The 19,764-nt window shown below is 39.1% G+C and overlaps 1 protein-coding gene across 1 annotated transcript; it reads right to left on the bottom strand.

Moving 5' to 3' along the window:
- Window positions 1–5,305: 5,305 nt before the first annotated feature.
- Window positions 5,306–19,248, bottom strand: CRHBP (corticotropin releasing hormone binding protein). The gene is made up of 7 exons (XM_026714485.2): window positions 18,998–19,248; window positions 18,615–18,711; window positions 13,971–14,128; window positions 11,484–11,694; window positions 9,985–10,133; window positions 8,280–8,397; window positions 5,306–6,049 (listed from the first exon to the last, which is right to left on the bottom strand). Exons 1-7 carry the CDS (start codon window positions 19,073–19,075, stop codon window positions 5,901–5,903), a joined length of 960 nt encoding a protein of 319 aa, XP_026570270.1. The 5' UTR covers window positions 19,076–19,248; the 3' UTR covers window positions 5,306–5,900.
- Window positions 19,249–19,764: the final 516 nt, after the last annotated feature.

The raw sequence follows: 19,764 nt of genomic DNA, 5'->3' as shown, positions 1-19,764 counted from the left end.
GGCCTCATGCTTCTCCTGGTTTGCTGTGCTTGCTTTTGCTTCAACTTCCCCAAGCAGCGGGCACATGGCAGGGGATAGCAGGGGTCTGTGGCAGAATACAGAGCACCCAACATGGCAGAGATGGGGAAGATAGGTGGGTAGGGGGAGTTGCAGTTGTAACCAAGGGTGAGCTACCAAGTGCCAAATTTTGACTACCCTGCCCACAGTGACCACAGGACAATGCAACAGGTTTAACTTTGGAGACTGGGTGTAAGCCCATTTTTAGCACCATCATAACTTCAAGCAGTTGCTGAATTAATAATTGTAAGTTGAAGACTACCTGTATTATTTTGGCTAGCTTGATTGCCAAGCTTAATCTTTTTTAAAATACACATAGACTAATTATTTACCTATGTATATAGTCTTTAAATCTAATTTTGATTCAGCAGACGCAACATGGAGTTCTAGACTGTGTCACCTTGGCTTGTTGCTGCAAAAAGTAATTTAATCACTTTTTAGAGAAGGGCAAAGAAAATAATCAAACTGTTTTTCTTTCAAATAAAGGCTTGACAATAACACTTTTATCAGCTTCAAGAGAAACTATAGCCATCAGTATTCACAGGAAGAGCCATTGTCACTTGGGTATTACGGAATGCTTTTCAATTAAAAAAGCAAACCTCATAAAAGGACTTAGAAATGGGCTTCATTGAAAGAAAACTGAAGGAAGTTGCTTGATATTTGACAACAATAGCTACAATGATTTGTAATCATGAAGGGCAGAAGATAACATATAATTTGTATTGGTAAAAATAGAGGGATGAATGGAATTTGTGCAGTCATTCTCCTATCTCTGCGCAATGTCATTTCTCAAAAGCGTCCTCACTTTAACAAACTACAGCCATCTCCAGTCTTATAAGATCTTTTTCATCTGCTTTTTTCCTGCTGTTTCGTCAGTGGAGAATAAACATTTTTACTTTTGTTTTTAACCAAGAAACCAAACTACATTTCTGCTTGATTGTTAGTGATGTAAGGTTGGGATTTTAGACCTATTAATAATTACATCTCTGGTTAATAATATATTGTTGTGCATTGTTGTGCTGCTACAGCTTTTAAAATTGATTTGTTACATAATATATTCATCCTTTGAAAAAAAATTTATTCTGAAAAATGTATTTTAAATGGCTTAATAAATAAAGGGCATGCTTATGACAGAGTTCCTTTTTTTCTGAAATAAATGCAGTGCTAGCCAAAGATGTTGCAATTACAACTACTGAATTACCATTAAAACAAAAGTATATATTATTCTGTATTGTTAAAAATAGGAGAGGGGGAGAATGAATTTTGTAGAAGATTAAAATCTGTACCATGCCCTTTGTCACATTGTAAATATCAATTTAATTTAAAATAGCAGCAGGTGCTGTTCATTTTGTAGTGACTCACGTGTAAATATTGCATCTGCCTTTATAGGAAATGATGTGCGAACAAAATCTGTAGCTGCTATGATTAGTAGTTGCTGATCTTTAAAGATAAGTAGACAAGACTAAAAGGGGGAAAGTGGGAAAATGCGTCACTTTCTGAACAAGAAACTTTCTCCAGATACCAGAAGTAACGAGGCTGTAAATAAAAATGACTGTAATGAATCATTTCTCTGTAGTACAACAATTTATAAAAAAAAAAAAATGAAGGACATTAAAGATTGTGGTTGAGGTCATCAGGGGAAATCAAATACAGTGGCAAAAGAAAATAAGTTTGTCTTGGCTTGTTTAAATGAACTAACCATTGAACCCTATTAAATTTCTATCAAACCATTCCGTGGAATTGTTGGTTACTGTTTTAGACTATTTGTTTAGCATTCCCCTTGTTTGTTGTTTCTGAGGTCCAAGTGCTATTTCCAACAGCTTTCTGTGCCCGGAGGTGATTGGCACTCAGCCTTGGATTATCTTCATAGCACCTGAGGGCAGACAGGAAGCAATGGATGGAAGCTTGTCAGAGGAAGATTCAACTTGGAAATAAGGAGGAATTTCCTAAGTAAGAATGATTAATGTATGGAACAGCTTGCTTCCTGGGGTTGTGGATACTCCATTGCTGGAGTTTTGTGTTTTTTTTTTAAAAAAAGGTTGGATAACCATTTGTCCAGACTGGTATAAGGATTCCTGCCTTGGGCAGGGGAAAGAACAAGACCTCCAAGATCCCTTCCAGCCCTACGATTCTACGGTTCTAGCACTTTGTGTGTAGTTTTTATTTGCCAAATCTGACTTCCCATCTTTCCAATTATTTCCTGCCATGCAGGCCTCAAAATTAAGGGCTCACTAGACATTTCCTCACAGTTTTGAAGTCTTGCACAAGAATAGTTTCATGGGCTTCTCCATCAGCTTCACCAATTAACCATTAGTACTTGATGAGAGGAATATTAGCTTTTCTAAGTAGATCCTCACAGGGCTGGCAGAAGTATATTTTAATTACTTTAAAATGTGATTAGAGGGGCTTTATATCAGGAACTGAAAAGGCATATTAAGCAGACTGGGACAGTGTAAATTACATAGTACCTGAATTGCACATGTGGCTAATTCTGAGGATTAGCACAACCAGTTGACTTGAATGAGTTTATAATTGTAAGGGGTGATCATGAGCTTACAGTAAGCACATACTTCATACAGAATAGAGTTGGAAGGGACACTGGAGGTCTTCTAGTCCAACCCTTGCGCAAGCAGGAAACTATACCATTTCAGACAAATGGCTGTCCAATCTATTCTTAAAAACCTCCAGTAGTGGTGCACTACATTCCCCTGAGTAATTGTTCTCACTGTTAGGAAGTTTCTCCTTAATTCTAGGTTGCTTCTCTTCTTGACTATGTTTCTTATTCTGCCCTCAGGTACTTTAAAGAATAGATTGACCCCCTCTTCTTTGTGGCAGTCCCTCAAATATTGGAACAGTGTTATAATGTCATCCCTGGTCCTTCTTTTCTCCAAACTAGCCGTATCCAATTCCTGTAACCATTCTTCATATGTTTTAATCTCTAGGCACTTAGTCATCTTAGTTGCTCTTCTCTGCACTTTTTCCGAAGTCTCATTATATGGGCTGATGTAGAGCAAGATATTGAAAAGGATTTACTTTTTATAGAACAGTTCCAAAGTGTTACACTATTTTAGAATCACAGACTTACTTAGTTCTAGAATCACATAATTATTTAATTCAACCCTCTGCTCAGTGCAGGATTTGGTAGAATTATTGCAGATATTACTTTGCTTACAAACTTCCAAGGTACAAAGTTTCATCAATATGAACAAATCAATCTGGAACTTCAGCCTAGATGATCCCAAAAGTCAGGAGAAGGTTAGCTTACAGTGCACCATATGCATACTTTTGTTTGGACCTGTGAACAAAATTGATGTACGAACAGGATCTCAGAACATAACCTGTTCATAGGTACAGCACTGTGTTTGAAAACCTGTAGTGAAGGTGCCATTGTTCCACTGAATGATAGCTTGTTCAGTCAGAAAGTTCCTCCTGATGTACTTCCTTACTTCTTTGTAGTTTTAACCGATTGGTTCTGGCCTTGATCTCTGGGGTAATAGACAATAAATCTGTCACTTCTTTTATGAAGTGATACTGATATTTGATGTTGACCCTCTGTCATCTTTTCTATAGGTCAACACACAAAGATCCTTTAGCTATTCCACACAGAATTTGGCTTCCAGAGCCTCGGCCATTTTGGAAGAACTTCTCCGAATTTACTCCAATTTTTCAGTGTCCATTTTGAACAGTGGTATCCAAAACAGGAAACACTTTCCCAAAAATGTCTGACTGGAGAGAGTACAATGAAACAATTGCTTCTTGCCACCTTCTCTTTGAAAATGAATTCTTCTGAAATTTAGTATGCAAGTCAGATTCTTGTTAGTCCTCTGGATATTATAAATTAAAGGAGAGCATGATCATTTTCCCCTCAAGTGCTGGTCAACCCCACTCCATCAATCAGTTCCTCCCTCTTAGTTAAGATAAATCCCAGGATACCTTGTTCTCTTCTATTTTCTAAGAAATTGTCACCAAGAGGAAAAAAATAAATGTATTGGATCTATTGACAGAATTAGATACCCAGGCATGTTAGAATAATCGATAACCCGCATTACCACTCTTGCATGTGCAATTTTTGAAAAATTGATCCTCTTATGAAGAAAAGCTTCACTTGTTTCTTCTGCTTGCCAATGATATCTGTCATAAACTTCCACAATCATATTGCTTTTGTTTCTCCCTGCTTTTAGGCTTACCCAAAGACTTACAAGGTTTCTGGGCTTCTCCCTAAATATCTGTTTGAATATATTTCTTCTTACTATAGCTTGACTTCTCTATCCTTTCTTTTGGGTCTCCTTTTTGAATAAATGGTAGCCTTTGAGTGCTGTGTGCCAATCCTGACTCCCTATATTCCAGTAATTCAGGGTGCACAGTATTTTGGGGTGATGTGTGAATGCAGCTAATTATTCTATCAGCACAACATGAAAAACCTTGTTTTTTGTTTGGTTATGATCATATAATGTGTGACGCTGCGATTAGGCAAAATTGGACTGTGGGAGTATTCAGCCAATACTTTATGAATAGTAGCAAAGGAGTGTTCAGTTGGGAAGCATCCCAGATGGTTTCATGATCTATTTCTTGTTAAAGCACCTGAGATAAATCACACTGAAAGGCAAGGGTAGAATTCTAAAAAGTCTTCCCCACAGATAGTACCATTCCCCCCGCCCCCCCAACAAATTTGAGGAGAGCCCATGAGACATCTTGACACCATCAATATTCTAATAAAAACACATTATTTCCCAATTAAGAATGTAGATATGTCTAGAATATTTGTCATATTCTTCTCTTTAGCCCCCACTGGATTCTATCCATTTTTTAAAAATTCTTGGAAAAGTTTGCATTTATATTCCAATCTTTCACTCAACTATCAGGAGTATAGCTTCAATATGGATTTTTGAATGCTTGAACCAGAAGTGGACAAGCTGTAGATTTAGGGAAGCTCATATTTTATACAAGTTTCATAGTTTTGGGGGGAGATATTAGGTAAGTATATTATTAGGAATCAAATTGTGGGAGAATATTAATAATTAAGTCCAATTCTGAAAACTTACCTTAGTGAATGAATGCAATAGAAATGTATTCATGGATGTTGATCCTCCAATCTAATTCTACCAATGAACAACTGATATAAAAGTTTATCATATATAAATTTACTTAACATTCTCATTAACTTCTTAGTTAAATGTATAATTGTTTCTAGTACAATGAAATCCAACTGAGGAAAGTCACAAGAAAAAAAACAGTCCAACTAAATTTTGTCAATACTATGAATGTATTTATTATGTTTAAACTGATAAAAGCAAAATCTTTTTTCATGCTAACATTTTTATTAAAAACTGAATATACATTTGTGTGAATAAATTAACTGGTAATTAAATTTATGCACTGTAATATTCTCTTATAAAATTGTAATGTCATTTTTCTTTATGTGAGTCTTTCAATATTTGACACCTAAAGAGGATAAACTGCAAATTGAATTTAACAACGTTCTAAAATAAGTACGTGCACAATAAATAATTTCAAAAAATTGTGCATGTATTTGAACATTCATGGCCCCTCAAAACAGGCACCCTGATGCAGCAACAACATACCATATTTGGATTCAATGGATGCAAGTATACCTAAAGACAGCTTTTGGAATCTGTACAAATTTGCATGTCTTTGATATATTCAATATTCCTAAAGACAAGAAAAAGACAATGTATTGCAAATGCTATGAGTAATACTGTTTTAATCATGTTCATGGAAATAATGATTTCACTTGAAAAGATAAGTGCTCAGACAGCAGAAGTGTTTCACCAATTTAGCTGCTCAGAATTAATACGTTCTAGGAAGAGGACTTGTCCAATATTTCAAATGCTTGAAAGACAAAATTCGTTGAGGCTGTTGTTTTCCTGTTCATATTGATCCAACTGGTAATACTCAAAGGTTACTTGATTGATATGCTTTCCACTTGAGACTAATCTCAGTACAGTGTTGTCACAGCCAATCTTCATTTGAGCTAGTCAAAGGGAAATAATTTAGATTTTATTTTAATTGCTTTAAAAAATCTGTAATTATTAAACAACTTCAATGGATTGCACTTTTATATGCAGGACTTGTGTACAGATTTTCAAAATGTATGCCTATATCATTTCTTTATGCCCTACTGCCTCTATACAGGGAAAAATAATCTGTGTGTATAAATAAAATCAACTTCCATCTTCATGCACAATAGTGCATGAAGATTAGATGTTTGTATGCTGCAGTGAATATATGGACATGTGATTTACAGATACAGATAATCAGAGTTGGAAGGGACCCTGTAGGTCATCTAGTCCAACCCCCCGCCCAAGCGGGAGACCCTACACCATTTCTGACAAATGGCAGTCCAATCTCTTCTTGAAAGTCTCAACTGATGGCGCTCCCACAACTTCCGGGGGAAAGCTTTTCCATTGGTTGATTGTTCTCACTGTCAGAAAATTTATCCTTATTTCCAGGTTAAATCTCTCCTTGTTCAGTTTCCATCCATTATTCCTTGTCTGGCCTACAGGCGCTTTAGAAAATAGCTTGACCCCTTCCTCCCTGTGCTAGCCCCTCAAATATTAAAGGACCGCTATCATGTCTCCCCTGGTCCTTCTCTTTACTAGACTAGCCAATTTCTAATGAAGCATCTTCTTTCCACATTAAAATGCACATTATTGCAAAGAGGATAGGAAAAAGCTTATTAATACACCAAATCACTATCAAAGAATGCCTTCACACTGATTAATGGCTTCAAAATAAGGTTGAATATTTTTCCTATTCTGGATTCATTGCCTTTGACCTCAGTAAGATCAGTGTATAATCAATTTAACTAATATAATATGACAACAGTGTACTGTTCTTTATAGGATCTCTGGTTGAAAAGAATAATTCTCGAGGTACTAAATCTAGAGGCACTTTCCTTACATCAAATGTGTTTAATTTGTCTTTATTAACACCCATTAAACAAAATTAGAATGCACACAATATTTCATAATGTGAGCTATATTGTACTTGATTTCCTGAAAGATAACATTCATTGTAACTACAAAAAGAGCAGAAAAAGGCAGAAACAACTGGCAGTGAATGGTACTGAAAAGATTGTGAAGGCTTTTGTTTGCTTGAAGGAAAATAGTTTACACTCAGCATCATTTACAACTCTCAGATAGAAAAGACTAAACCTCACCAACTGCATAGAAGGGAAAAACACCTTACTGTATGGGTATTCAGATGGGCTAGGTCTTCCTGTGTCTTCATGTTGCATACATTATAGTGAGCAATTGGATCTAGATTGAGAAGGAAAACTTTCAGGAGGCCCAAGTGCCACGATAGGTGGGAGCAATAATACAAGGAGAATGAGGCTACACTTGGGTATATGGAAATGTGTTTTTGTTTTTTCTAGATAGTGGACAGAGTTTGCAGAAGATGGCATGTCTGTGGGTCTTACTTTCTAATAAGCTACAATCTTTTCATGTGTTCTGACTCAAAAAGGAACCAAATAATATTTCGCAATTGTGATTAGACAGGGTTAGGCATGGAATAGCAAAAGAGATGTTGGGGACTGCATAAAGTCTTTGTACCTTCAAGTTTCCCACTTTGCTCTATGGTGTTTGTGCAACCATCTTCACATAGCAATGATGACATTGACTGATTTGATACTACTTAGGGCTTGAGTCGGCAGCTAAGCAAAACTCTTTCCACACGATAAGACCTTATTTTTGTTTAACACAAATTGGTAGTCTTCTATATTAATCTCAGTCATGAGAAGAAAAATGCCCAAAAACAGTATTAATACCATGTCATTCCTTGATGCACAGCCTTAATTCCTTAACGCAAAAAATGCATTACCTTCCACATTCTGACTGTTGTTTAGATCTGTTGGGAAAAGTTTTTGGGGAGTTGTAGTTGCAGTGCATCTGAAGCCATGAGATTGATTAAACAGACCACAATGGCATAAATTAGGATGCATATAAATATCAGAAAAGCTGATACACTTTGTCATTTTTTTTACTGGCAAGCTGGAAAATCCTAAGCAATCAGTTCATATAATTATCTTTTTTATATCTATAGTGTCAATACCTGGACTGCCAAAATCTGGATGTCTATTAAAAGAAAACAAAGTATAGCCTTCCTCTTTGCTGCCCTCTAAAAGTTAGCTGGCATTCTGCAGATATGGCATATCACTTTGAGGAAATATTTGAACAAGAAGCATTAGCACAAGAGATTACCAGGGCCACTGAAAGAATGGCAAAGATCAGCCAATGGAAGCATCTTAGAAGGGTCTAACCCATTTCCTCCCAGCAACTCCATAAAATCTCCGGTGCCCCTGCAACCTGCAGTTGGTTTCTGCGCACAAGGAAAAGAAAGACATGAAACCATGTTAAATGGATAATTTAAAATGCAGGTTTATTTTAGCAAACGAGGTTTATAAGATAATATATTGCAAAATAATCAAGTGTGTTGTAGTTTTGATTAGTGAGCTCTCTCTCAATTCTTCCAAAGTAGTTCAAAGTAGAATTGCAATCATCTTCACAGCCTCAAAATACTGAGAATTCACAAAGGTTGCTATAAGCTGGTGATAGCAAATCTATGGCACGCATGTCACAAGTGACATGCCATAACATTTTTGGTGACAAACCTAGAGGCACTTGAGAATGCAGCCTCTGAACCCTCTGGAAGTTATGTGAGAGGAGCCTGCTCTTCAGGGGCCTCTGGACCCTTCAAGAATCATACAAGAATATTCTCAAACAATTTTGGGGGGCTCAGGAGACTCTTGCACAACTTCCAGAGGATCCGGAGGCTGTGTGAGAGCACATTACATTTCTCATGCGGCCTCCATAACCCCCCCTAAAAATGCAGGAAGTTCTCACATGATTTTCAGAGCCCCCAGAAGCCGCACAAGAATGTGTTGTGCTCTCACCTGGACTTTGGACCCTCTGGAAGTCACAGAAGAGGTCTCTGCTCTGGAGCCTCCCAAAAATAAGTGACAACAGGGTGTGTTTTCCCACTTTCCTCAGGGGCTGCAAAGGCATGGAAGAGCATTCTCCTTATTTCCATTCTCCTTTGTGTGATCTGGAGCTGCTTCAGATTGGCTTTTTTTTCTTCTAAGAGTCAAAAATATTTACAATTATGTATTTAGAGTATAGGTGTCTTAAATTGATATGCCACCCATTTCACTATCCAAAGAGACTCTTTGTTATGAATTGTTTCTCTTTTGATTGGGATGGGAGTGACAGGCTAGCAGAGTCAAGTTAAGCACTTTCTGAAGTTTTTGCACACCGAACCCAAAACGTTTGGGATCACTTTTACAAGCAAGGGGACAGTGCTAAGATTCTCATTCAGGTTCCACGCATTCCCAGAGATCCTAACAAAAATCAACTCACTCTTCCACACAAAAGGGAATAAAAGGAACTGCTAGTTTCTAGAAAAATTGGGCAAATGAGTGTTAAATGAAATATCACATGAGGACATAAAAATTCAAGAAGCTCTTTAAGAGTTCTAAATGCCGAATTCACGAATATGGGAAGCTTTTGGAGCAAGAATGTAGTGAATGATGGCTGTCCTTGTCCCCTTGGCAGACAGACATTGGGGTTTTAACCTAGCTTGAATAAGTGATGATTAACATCATGCTAAGCCAAAAACAAATAACCACTTTATGGGTTTATGCCATATACTACGTCAAACTAAGAGATCTCCCCCTAGGCAAAAATATAGTTCAGAAAACATTTTGTTCTTTTTTTATCACCAGTGCTGGACAGGAGGATGGGATTTTCAAAATCCACAGATGGGTACTGCCTTCCAGAGTTAATATCAAAGAAAGATAAGGAGACAGAGAACGAATAGAAAAATAGGCAAGATGTGGCCATAAGGACTAGCAGCAAATTTGCTGAATTGTAATGTAACAGATATATAAGGAAGAAACTGACAACTCACCTTCAAGTGAAAGCCCTTCAAATGCCCCAGGCTAAGATCAGATATTTTTATCAATGTTGGGTAAATAATGGAAAAACTGCAGTTCCGATGCTGATGAGGAACAATCATCGTAAACCTTCCCCTCGGAGTCTGGGAGATGATATTGCAAGCTTTAGTACAGGGGGAAGATACAGAATTACTGAGTCACAATTTGTTCACTGAAAAGGAATGCAGACTTTTTATCTGAGGTCATGGCACCAACACAGATAAGATGCTAATCAGTTGTGCTGAGGCCTTCCAGCAATGTCTCTAATTAAAAAATCAGGCATGTGTTTTTCAATTTAGGGTCGTAAATATCACACCGGCAGCAAAAGAAAATAACCATTGCTTACTGGCCTATTTTATTGAAGTAATATTGAAGATGCTATGTCATGTAGTAGGGGAAAAAACCCAGAAGGGCAAATAGCTTCCAGTGTTCATACTTAAGAGTTCTCAATATCAAAGCATCTAACTCAAATTGTTCCTATGTTGGCAGGATAGGAGGAAGGATGTATTTTTTTAAAAAAGTCAGTGAATTTGCCTACTCTTTTTTGCAATGTAAGTTCATCTTATAAAGGCACACTCAACCCTATGAAAAAGACCAGACCCCAAAATCAACTCCACATAAAGGCTAAAGCTACTTTTATTGAAAGTGGCTATAGTAACAGAATCTTGCAAGTAAGTGTACTTTACTTTAAGCTTTCCTCATTTTAGCAATCTAATTTTAGGAAGGACAGGGAAATCATTTTGTTGCTGCTTTTGTCAAAGCATTTATGGGCATAAATATGTATTTATTTATTCAATTTCTATAGCTGCCCAACTCAACCAAATTCTCTTTAGTTTCTCTTTGCATGCTCTTATTTTACCTTCAGGGAAAAGAGTTCTATTTTTAATGACTTTAACAATTTCTAAATGCCTGTGCCAAATCATGCCTAAACAGCCAGAATAATGGCCCCCCACTGTCATTTGATCATGGCCCAGCAGTCAGTACCTTTGCCCAGTTAAGCTGCAGCACCTAGCCCAGTGGTTCTCTTTTCTTCACCCTTTAAATATCTTTTCTGTCCATGGACCCCCTTAACTCAATATTTAAATCATAACATTTCTTCAAACCTCCGCAGGCCCCTTGTGATGACATCACAAATCCCCCAGGGGTCCACAGACCACAGGTTGGGAACCATTGCCTGAGCCAATCATGGTTGTCTTAAAAATGAAAACAAAAAGACAAAGAACTGAACTTGGATAGTGTTTGAATGGAAAATTCCCAGAAAATTCCAGGGCTGGTAGAGTAAACTGGGAAGTCAAAATTCTAGAGAGGGCAACAGCATGCCTCCATTGTGGGTAAGAAAACATAGTCCAGCTGATTGAGCCTTTGCTGAATCAGTATTTATACTATTCCTGTTTATTTGATCAGAGCTTGGCTACATTGTTCCTCTTCTCAGAAATCACAGCCATTTCAGAAGATAAAATGAAAACAACCTTACGGAAAAGATTAGGCTGCTGCTTTATTGTTAATGTGAATCCATTTCCTGCATCCTGAATCCTGAAGAAGATCATGGCAACATTCTGAGATGACCGGATGGTGGTCAGGCTAGCTCCAGCTTCACAGACATCTCTGTATCTTTCAGAGGTGGGGAGAGGGTGATCCAAAGAGCTAGGAAACTTCTCACCCTTCAATATCCAGCCATCAAAAACCTAGAGGGATGTAGGAGTATAGAAGAGAATTTGGATTTATATCAGATTTCCTCATCTTGGTGCCTTCCATATTTACCAAGACTGCAATTTCCAGACCGAAGACATTCTGCCTCCAAAATCAAAAGGACAATTTGTAAACTCTTTGTTCATCATGTTTCACATTAAGTTTTAAATCCAGACACATTGTTCATAATTGGACTGATTGTTATTATTCATATTAATGGTATTATTGGCATCACATTAAATATGTATAAGAACATGCATGTTCTCATTTTCAGATTATTCCTTTTAGTGAGTATAATAGTAGTTAATGAAGTAAAAAGAGACCGACTCTTTTCATTATGGAAAGAATGCCTTGTAGGCTTTGGACTTCTCTTGTATCTCATGCCAATCCAGGAATTTCACCAATCTGCAAGTCAATGCCATGACTTGGCATTAACATCTATTATAAGTCATCACTTCATAATAATTACTTTGACATTCTCTGTAGTTTCTACTTCAAATGTTTTCATAATTGGGCTTAATTATGAAAGACACATTTCTAAACCTGACATTTAAACTTGAAGCGGAGTAATCAATATGCAGTGTCACTCAGATGCTGGTTCGCTTCACTTCAGCTCAAGAAGACCATGCATTTCCCTCGGGGCTCCTGATCCAAGCATTCTTGAGTTGAGCAGCCAACTATGCATATACTCTGGTTGGGGTCCCTAAACCTTGGGAACTAGAAAATACTTTTGGAATGTTGAAACCATGTTTTAAGCACTCTCACAAAATGTTGAGTACCAACAAAGAATATGGTGAAATTACTTGCTATCAGCCCTACCACCTTCCAGAAAATCTTTCACTGACCAATTTAATTCTGATTTCTGACTCGGGCAGAGAAACAAAACTCTGAACTATGGCCATCTATCATGTTTTCTTTGAATTTTCCCAGGACCCAAATGAAATCTAGTGTTATTCTTGGAGATAAAAATGATGCAACTGTCACTTGGCTTTGCAGAATGGCAATTTTACACTTAATGTTTTTAAAGGTGAATAAAAATGACTGCTTTTTGTTCTAATCATCCCTTTGTTCTTCAAACATATGTGTGAAATTCTTCATATTCCAGATAAGGAAATTAAAATGTTCACATTACATGAAATCAAAGAATGTTTTTGACCTGAATGTTAATTATATTCTCTGAGGAGTTACTAATAAATTCCATTGAAACACAAGGCAGACAACTGATTTTCCAGTAACAAATGCATGGTGTATGGTGGTTATCTGTGAAGGAATGTAGTGGAATGGATTCCCAGGAGGGAGGGGACACATCACAAAGGAAAAAGAGACAACCCAGTCCAAGTATTTTGTCTGAAAGAAAAAGGGTGAAGTATATGGTAAATACAGATAGTAGAGAGCTTCAGTTTGGCAAGATTCTGTCTTTAGGTGTGGAAACAATAAATAACTCAGTTTGGAAGACTCACATATGACTCTTGGGTTTGGGGCCTCACAGGATCTACAGATTGGACTTCAGGGTTATATTTTGGGTTAAAAGACGATGGTTTCCTATGCTTCATTTTATCCTAGAAAATGCAATTATTTCTCCAGATAATATGCTAATGTAACAACAGCCAAAGGAGAGCAAGTACTTTCCATCTATTGTATCAACAGAACAAAGTTTCTTGCAATACTTTAAACTCTGGCAAATGTATAAAGTATTATGATAAATTTATAGTATCTTTCCCATAACCATATTTTCTGTGGGCTGTCAGCTTCCTTCTTTATTTCTACATTATTGCCTATAGAAGTTCCAAAATGTTTTGTTAGTATTTTAATTCTACATACTTAAATACTTAATTTCATTATTAAAATAATATATTCCCTACTGAACCTCAAGCTCATGAAAGGCATTGTGGTACAGTAGTTGTGGGCTGGGCAACAACTGATGAATTTAACTTTCTACCACAACTGCTAGTCTACCTGCCAGGTTTGCTGCTAAAAGAAAATGAAAAATAGGAAAACTGTGGGTATCCTTGAAAACAAGATGTAAATGGAATGAATAAACAAAAATAAAATTCATGGTACTAAGTAGCAAGGCTATCAGAAGCAGACTGTAGAGGGGGGATTTGGGTACCTCAAGAGTGACATCTAAAGCATTACCTTCTATTTTGTTTTTCTGACTTTGCAGTGCCAAATATATCCTGGTTTTTTTTTATAAAAGAAAAGTTAATTTATGGTGTGCATTCCCTCACCCCTGTCTGATATAGAAAATCTCAATCTGCGGACAACCTCATACCTTCAAGAAATCTCCAGCTTGACAGTCAATGTTAACAAAGTCAAAATCTATGCTGATGAATTTGTCTGATTCTCCTATGAAGAATGTTGCACAATGCATCTGGGGTTGGTCTGCGGTGAAGGTGAACTGCCCTTCTATACTTAGCATGTCAAGACATCCTGCAGACGAGAATAGAAGCAAGTCAATTCCTTTTTCTTAGGGGAGAAATCTCTTTTCACATGTCAGATTCAAGGGCAGGGAATATTGAAGAGGGAATGCAAAATGAATGACAATCATCTATTTGACGTTATTGAAAGAATCCCAGCTTTTAACAATCTTAAAAATAATGCATATGTAATCTTCAAAAAAATCACACAATATAAAAACGAGTAACAGAATAATTTTAAGCTCTTATTATAAAGGAGAAGCCAGCAGCTAAATAATTCCTAGGTCAAGATGCTTTTACAAGTTTTTACTAAAAACAAGATAAATCTAACTCACAAATATGCTGATTATATGCAAACATCCCTTTTTTGATAAAGGCCATCATTCTCAGTATACAATTTAATTTTTAAGAAGATTCTACATTCAATCCCTGGCACAAAAAGCTATAGAAGAGTTCAGAAAGAAATCCTAGAAAGAAATCTAGTCAGGTTAGATAGTTCCCAGATTGCTTAATTATGCTCCAAAACTGGTGAGACAAATTTCTGCCATTTGGATGCAATAAACATACAAAAACTGTATTGTAAGCCTTAAAAAAAAGCACTCAAATCTAGAAACAAATGGAGAACATGTATAGAACCATATTACTCTCCCAATTGCTACCTTTGCAAATCTCAAAAAACAAAAAAACCAAATCCCAGCTTTACCCCAGTCATGAGGACACCAGATTCAAAATTATTCTCTTCCCTCGCCTTCTTCCTAGTTTTTAATGTCATTTTAAAATCTCATCAGCCAAAACCCTTCCCTTCCCTCCTTCTCCATGTGGGTTTGAAAATTCATGGGAGGAGAGTCAGGGGAGCACATTAATCTGTATTTCCTGTCCATTATCAGGAAACAAAAGTCTAAGCTCCTATTATGCCTTTATTAAGATTAATTAAGATGACATAAAAGAATGTGCAAAAGCTTTTGGGTTTTTCTTACACTGAGCCTGACGCTACCAAAAAGCAAGATAGAAAAACAAGAAAATCCAAATTCTACAGCTCTGAGCTTAACTACTCAGACTCTTAAAATGGCAATTGGGGGCTAAAAGTGTTTATTACCCAAAGGTGCAACTGATGTCAGCTTTTGACTATCATTCAAAAACAAAGTGATTCTTCTCAATTCCTGAAACCCAAGCTCACAGGCTCCTCCTGGCTCAGAGGAGAACTGAGGGGGATGGGAAGGAAAAATATTGAATTTACATCTTAGAAATGACTGACTGATTGAATGATGTGCCATCAAGTTTGGATCTTCCAACTTCCTTGGATGTGATTTCTTCTCAAAAGGATGTATAATTATAAATGTATCTGCACAATGTGCAAATTGGCATAGCATTTATACAGCATTTTTGAGAGTGCTTGGTGGGCTGCTCTGGATAAGTTTTCCAAAAATAACTCTACAATTATTTCCCTGTATAAGTGGAGAAGGCCAGCAAGAAAATCGTAGCTTAAAGCCATATGAGATTTGAACTGTGGCTGTCCTGTTCTTCATGAAAGAAACGGGAGTAAGTTTCTTTTCCTTACATTCTTGTTCTGCTTTTATTACAATAAACAATAATACGGAAAGTAGAGGTCATAAACCCACTTCTGAGCTGAACTCCTTCCCATCCATCCTTGTAGCATTCAAGTGAGAAGGAGGATGAAAGCAGCCTTGCACTGCAAACTCCAGCCCTTTTTATATATGCATTATTTATATCATATTCACATACTAATGGGGTGGAGCTTGCAAGGCTGCTGACGTCAGAAAAGTGTAAGAAAGGGTCTTGCAGATAATGCTGCCAATGCTATCTCCACTGCTGATTCATTTCCTACTTCCTTTTACCTTTATTTCAAATCACTGCAAGTACCTGACATCCAGCCGAAATAATTGGATTTTCCAAACCAAGACAGGATAGGCAAAAGAGAAAAAAAAAGCATTACTTTAACATGAAGTAAAGAAGATGGCTTAAGCTTATCTCACTTGTGGGCTGGGAATGGGATGAAGGTGACACGGTGAGAACACATCAGAATGCAGAAATTGCTCAGTGGTTTTTTGTGCCATAGAAAGTACCAGTAGATAAAGTCCCAAAATAGGTAACAGGCAAGCTTTATACTTTCTTTCCTTCTCTTTTCAAGAAGATTTTAAAGTCTGTATTTTGTTACTCATGAAAAACAGACATGGGAAAAGTACCATGTATCAGCGATAGAGTGGATTCATACATTATGGTAAGCCATGGTTTGCTTAATCATAACTGCTACACTCCACAATTAGCTGGGTTTGGGCAATGTGCTAAGCCATAAAATGTGATATACAAACTACAATGGCATATTCATGTAATACATCAAGCCCAAACCACACAAATTATATTGTGATTTAGTATTATGTGTAAATTTTGCATGTATTAGTGTCTCTGTTTAATCCCTGAGATGCCAGTTAAAAGGATGAAACAGAGGTGTTGTAGAGTAACAGAGGGAATGTCAACAGAGATGAGCCATTGGATAACTAACAAACACACCCATGAGAGTGGACTATATTTGGCTACATGGCATAACAGCAATAGCAAGCACACTTATACACCGCTTCACAATGTTTACAATCCTCTCTAAGCAATTTACAGAATCAGCATATTGTCCCCTAGAATTTGGGTCCTCATTTTACCCACCTTGGAAGGATGGAAGGTTAAGTCAACCTTGAGCCAGTGAGAATCGAACTGCTAGCAATCAGCAGTCAGCACAATTAGCCTGCAGTACTTCATTCTAACCACTGCACCACCACCACAGCTCTTAGAGTTAATAGCCAGTGAAGCTTTTCACTACATTTCTGCAATCTTTTTCTCTTGCAACTCATCATATTCTGTATCCCGTGTTTTCTATATTTTTCCCCTTATGCCAACTGCTTCCTTTCTTGTTGCACTGCTAAACAAAGATATTGGGCTAGGAATGGAAGTACCCTTTATGCTTCATTGCCATTTCATACTTGGCATAGGACATGGAGATCCTCTCAGATCCTTGCCACAATCCTTCCTGAAAAGCATTGCTTCTGGCATCCTTCTCCATCTTAGAGCCTTGCAGCTGAATAGTGCAGACATTTGGAGGACTGAAATCCCATACCTACATAGGGCATCTGGGGAAAGATAGCTTGGAATTTTGCTCCAAGGAAGGAGTCTCTTGCTCTTAATTTGAACACAGGATTAGGGGCAAGTTTTGGAATCTGTCCCAGTACACAGGGTTCAGCATTGGCGTGTGTTTAGTCATGAGGAAGAAGACCACGCATGAAAACATATTTAAAGGTATCACCTCTCAACTTCAAAGTACCAACTGATATCTCCTAGGAAGCTGGAACCATTCCCAGCCCACAAGCGAGACAACGTAAAATTATGCAGGGCCATTCTTTTCCTTCCTTTAGGCACCCAGTACAGATTGCTACCACTATCTGTATTCCACCACAACTTTTTCTCCTATCATATCTCCTCTTCTACTGCACCCTCTTCCACCACTGGTGGAAACCCAGCTGAAAAGAAAACGACAAAATTGTATTTTTTCTTGTCTAGTTTCAGATGTTATCAATGTTCTCCAGCTGCAATCCAAAAGACATCCGATTGGAGAGGATGGACTACACTCTCAGTCACAAGCATCCTCTGGTATTCCCCAGCCAGCCAGCTGAATAAAACCACTATAAACTTTTCCTTCTTTCTAGTTGGCAGTTCCAAGAGCATTCACATTATCTGCCTCTGAAATCACTTATTCAAAACTTATTTTGGCAATGTCCATGGAGATTCTCAGTCATCCAGGTCATGGTTGTCCCAAAGGTGCTTTTTCAAGAGGCAACTGGACAGTCTGGTTTTTTGTTTTTTTTTGAAGACGTTTTGCTTCTCATCTAAGAAGCTTCTTCAGCTGAAAAGCAACTTCATCCAAGCAGCTTCATCTTCACGCGAAACGTCTTTAAAGAAAAAGACCGTCCAGTTGTCTCTTGAAAAAGCACCTTTGGGACATTATTTTGGCAATATTCATGATACCCCACAAAAAGTATATTCTGATTCCCCACTTTCCAGGGCAACGTTGGCAACAGAAACACAGTGCAGGAAGTGGAATGCCACAGAAGGCAAAGCATTGGTTGCTCTCAGAAAGTTTTCGGGCTCCAGACCCGGCTCTCCAAACTTGGCAACTTTAAGACTTGTGGACTTCAACTCCCAGAATTCTCCAGCCAGCAAAGCTTGTGGACTTCAACTCCCAGAATTCTGGGAGTTGAAGTCCACAAGTCTTAAAGTCGCCAAGTTTTGGGGACCCCTGATCTACCGTGCCGCCATACCGACCGGCTTCTTCCCTTCCCACCTCTTCCGCGAACCCCTCTACTCCCTTCCCGCAGCTCCAGCTGGCTACTAAACACAACTCTCCTCCGCGGGTGCCCGCTCTCTTCCCGTCCACCCGAGCTCGGCCGCAACTTCGCCGCAACACCCGCCCGCCCGCCTCCGGAAAAGAAACTCACGCAGCGCCCGTCGGTAGATCTGCTCGCCGGAGAGTTGCCTTTTCAGCTCCTGGTTGAAGAGCAGGGCCGTCCCGTCCGCGAAGGTGTTCTGCCGCCCCTTGGAGACACAAAAGACAGAGAAGAGCTCCGAGCGGGGGTCGCGGAAGGGCCCCCCCCCCCCACAAGGCTCTTGGCGCAACGGGGAGGGCATATATAAGGCTCTCCTGCTTAAACGGGGGGAGTTGGACTAGATGACCTCCAAGGTCCCTTCCAGCTCTATTCTGATTCAAAGATGGCCAAAGGGGAGCGCGCGAGTACAGTGGGGCCCTTCGGCGTTGGAAGGGGTCCGGACGGAGAACGGGGATGAGGGGGGGGGGGCAGCGAGACGTCCGCTCTTCGCTCACCTCCAAGAACTTGCTTTCCCCGCCGAGGGCGGCCCAGAAGATCAAGGCGAGCTGGCAGCACCGAAATCCGACAGCCATGTCCGGGGCAGCCTTTGCGCCGAGGCGTGAGGAGACTGGGTAGCAGCGACGGGAGCGGTGCCTTCTCCGGGGCTGCCTCCTCGCCGGCTTTCCCGGACCGGGTCCCTTTTATAGAGCTTTGGCAGAGAGGGGAGGCAGCGGGTCCCCTGACTGATAGGGTAACCCATGGTTACTGGATCTCTGCCAGGGAGGCGAGGAGTGCGCAGTGATGACGCCCCCTCCCCGCTCCCCAAATCCGCAGCTACGCTCGTGCCCCGCTGCTCGCGCGGTCCACTCACACGGCTCAAAGCCGCCCCCTCCCACGAAAGCGAACTTCTCTTGCCTCTTTTGCGGCTCGCTCGTTTGGAAGAGAGAAAACACTTCGGAGCCGACGACTCGTTGTAATCTGGCGGCTTTCTTTTTCGGGGGGTGGGTGGAGGGGTTTCTTTCTGGAAGGCAGGCTTCGGGGTGTTCAAAAGTGTTCCGTGCTTCTGTTCCAGGTGAACTTTTAGCACGTTCTGAGCCAGGCAAGGGAAGAAACCAGAAATCAGATCTGTTGGAGAGATCTGGGGGGAGAGTTTTTGTTCAGATAAATCATGCTTTCCTAAAGAAAAATTATCAGAGGTGTAGATTTTAGGGTGTGTTGGAAGAATTATCCTTCTGGGTTCAGTTCCAAGTGGGGGAGAAGGCACTGGAAACAGGGAGGCTGT

This window comes from Pseudonaja textilis, chromosome 2 (assembly GCF_049901715.1).
Source record: "Pseudonaja textilis isolate UNSWEBS1 chromosome 2, rPseTex1.2, whole genome shotgun sequence".
In the NCBI taxonomy this organism is placed as follows: domain Eukaryota; kingdom Metazoa; phylum Chordata; class Lepidosauria; order Squamata; family Elapidae; genus Pseudonaja; species Pseudonaja textilis.
The sequence above is the reverse complement of the archived record's forward strand: the minus strand, read 5'-3'. Positions and strand labels throughout refer to the sequence as shown.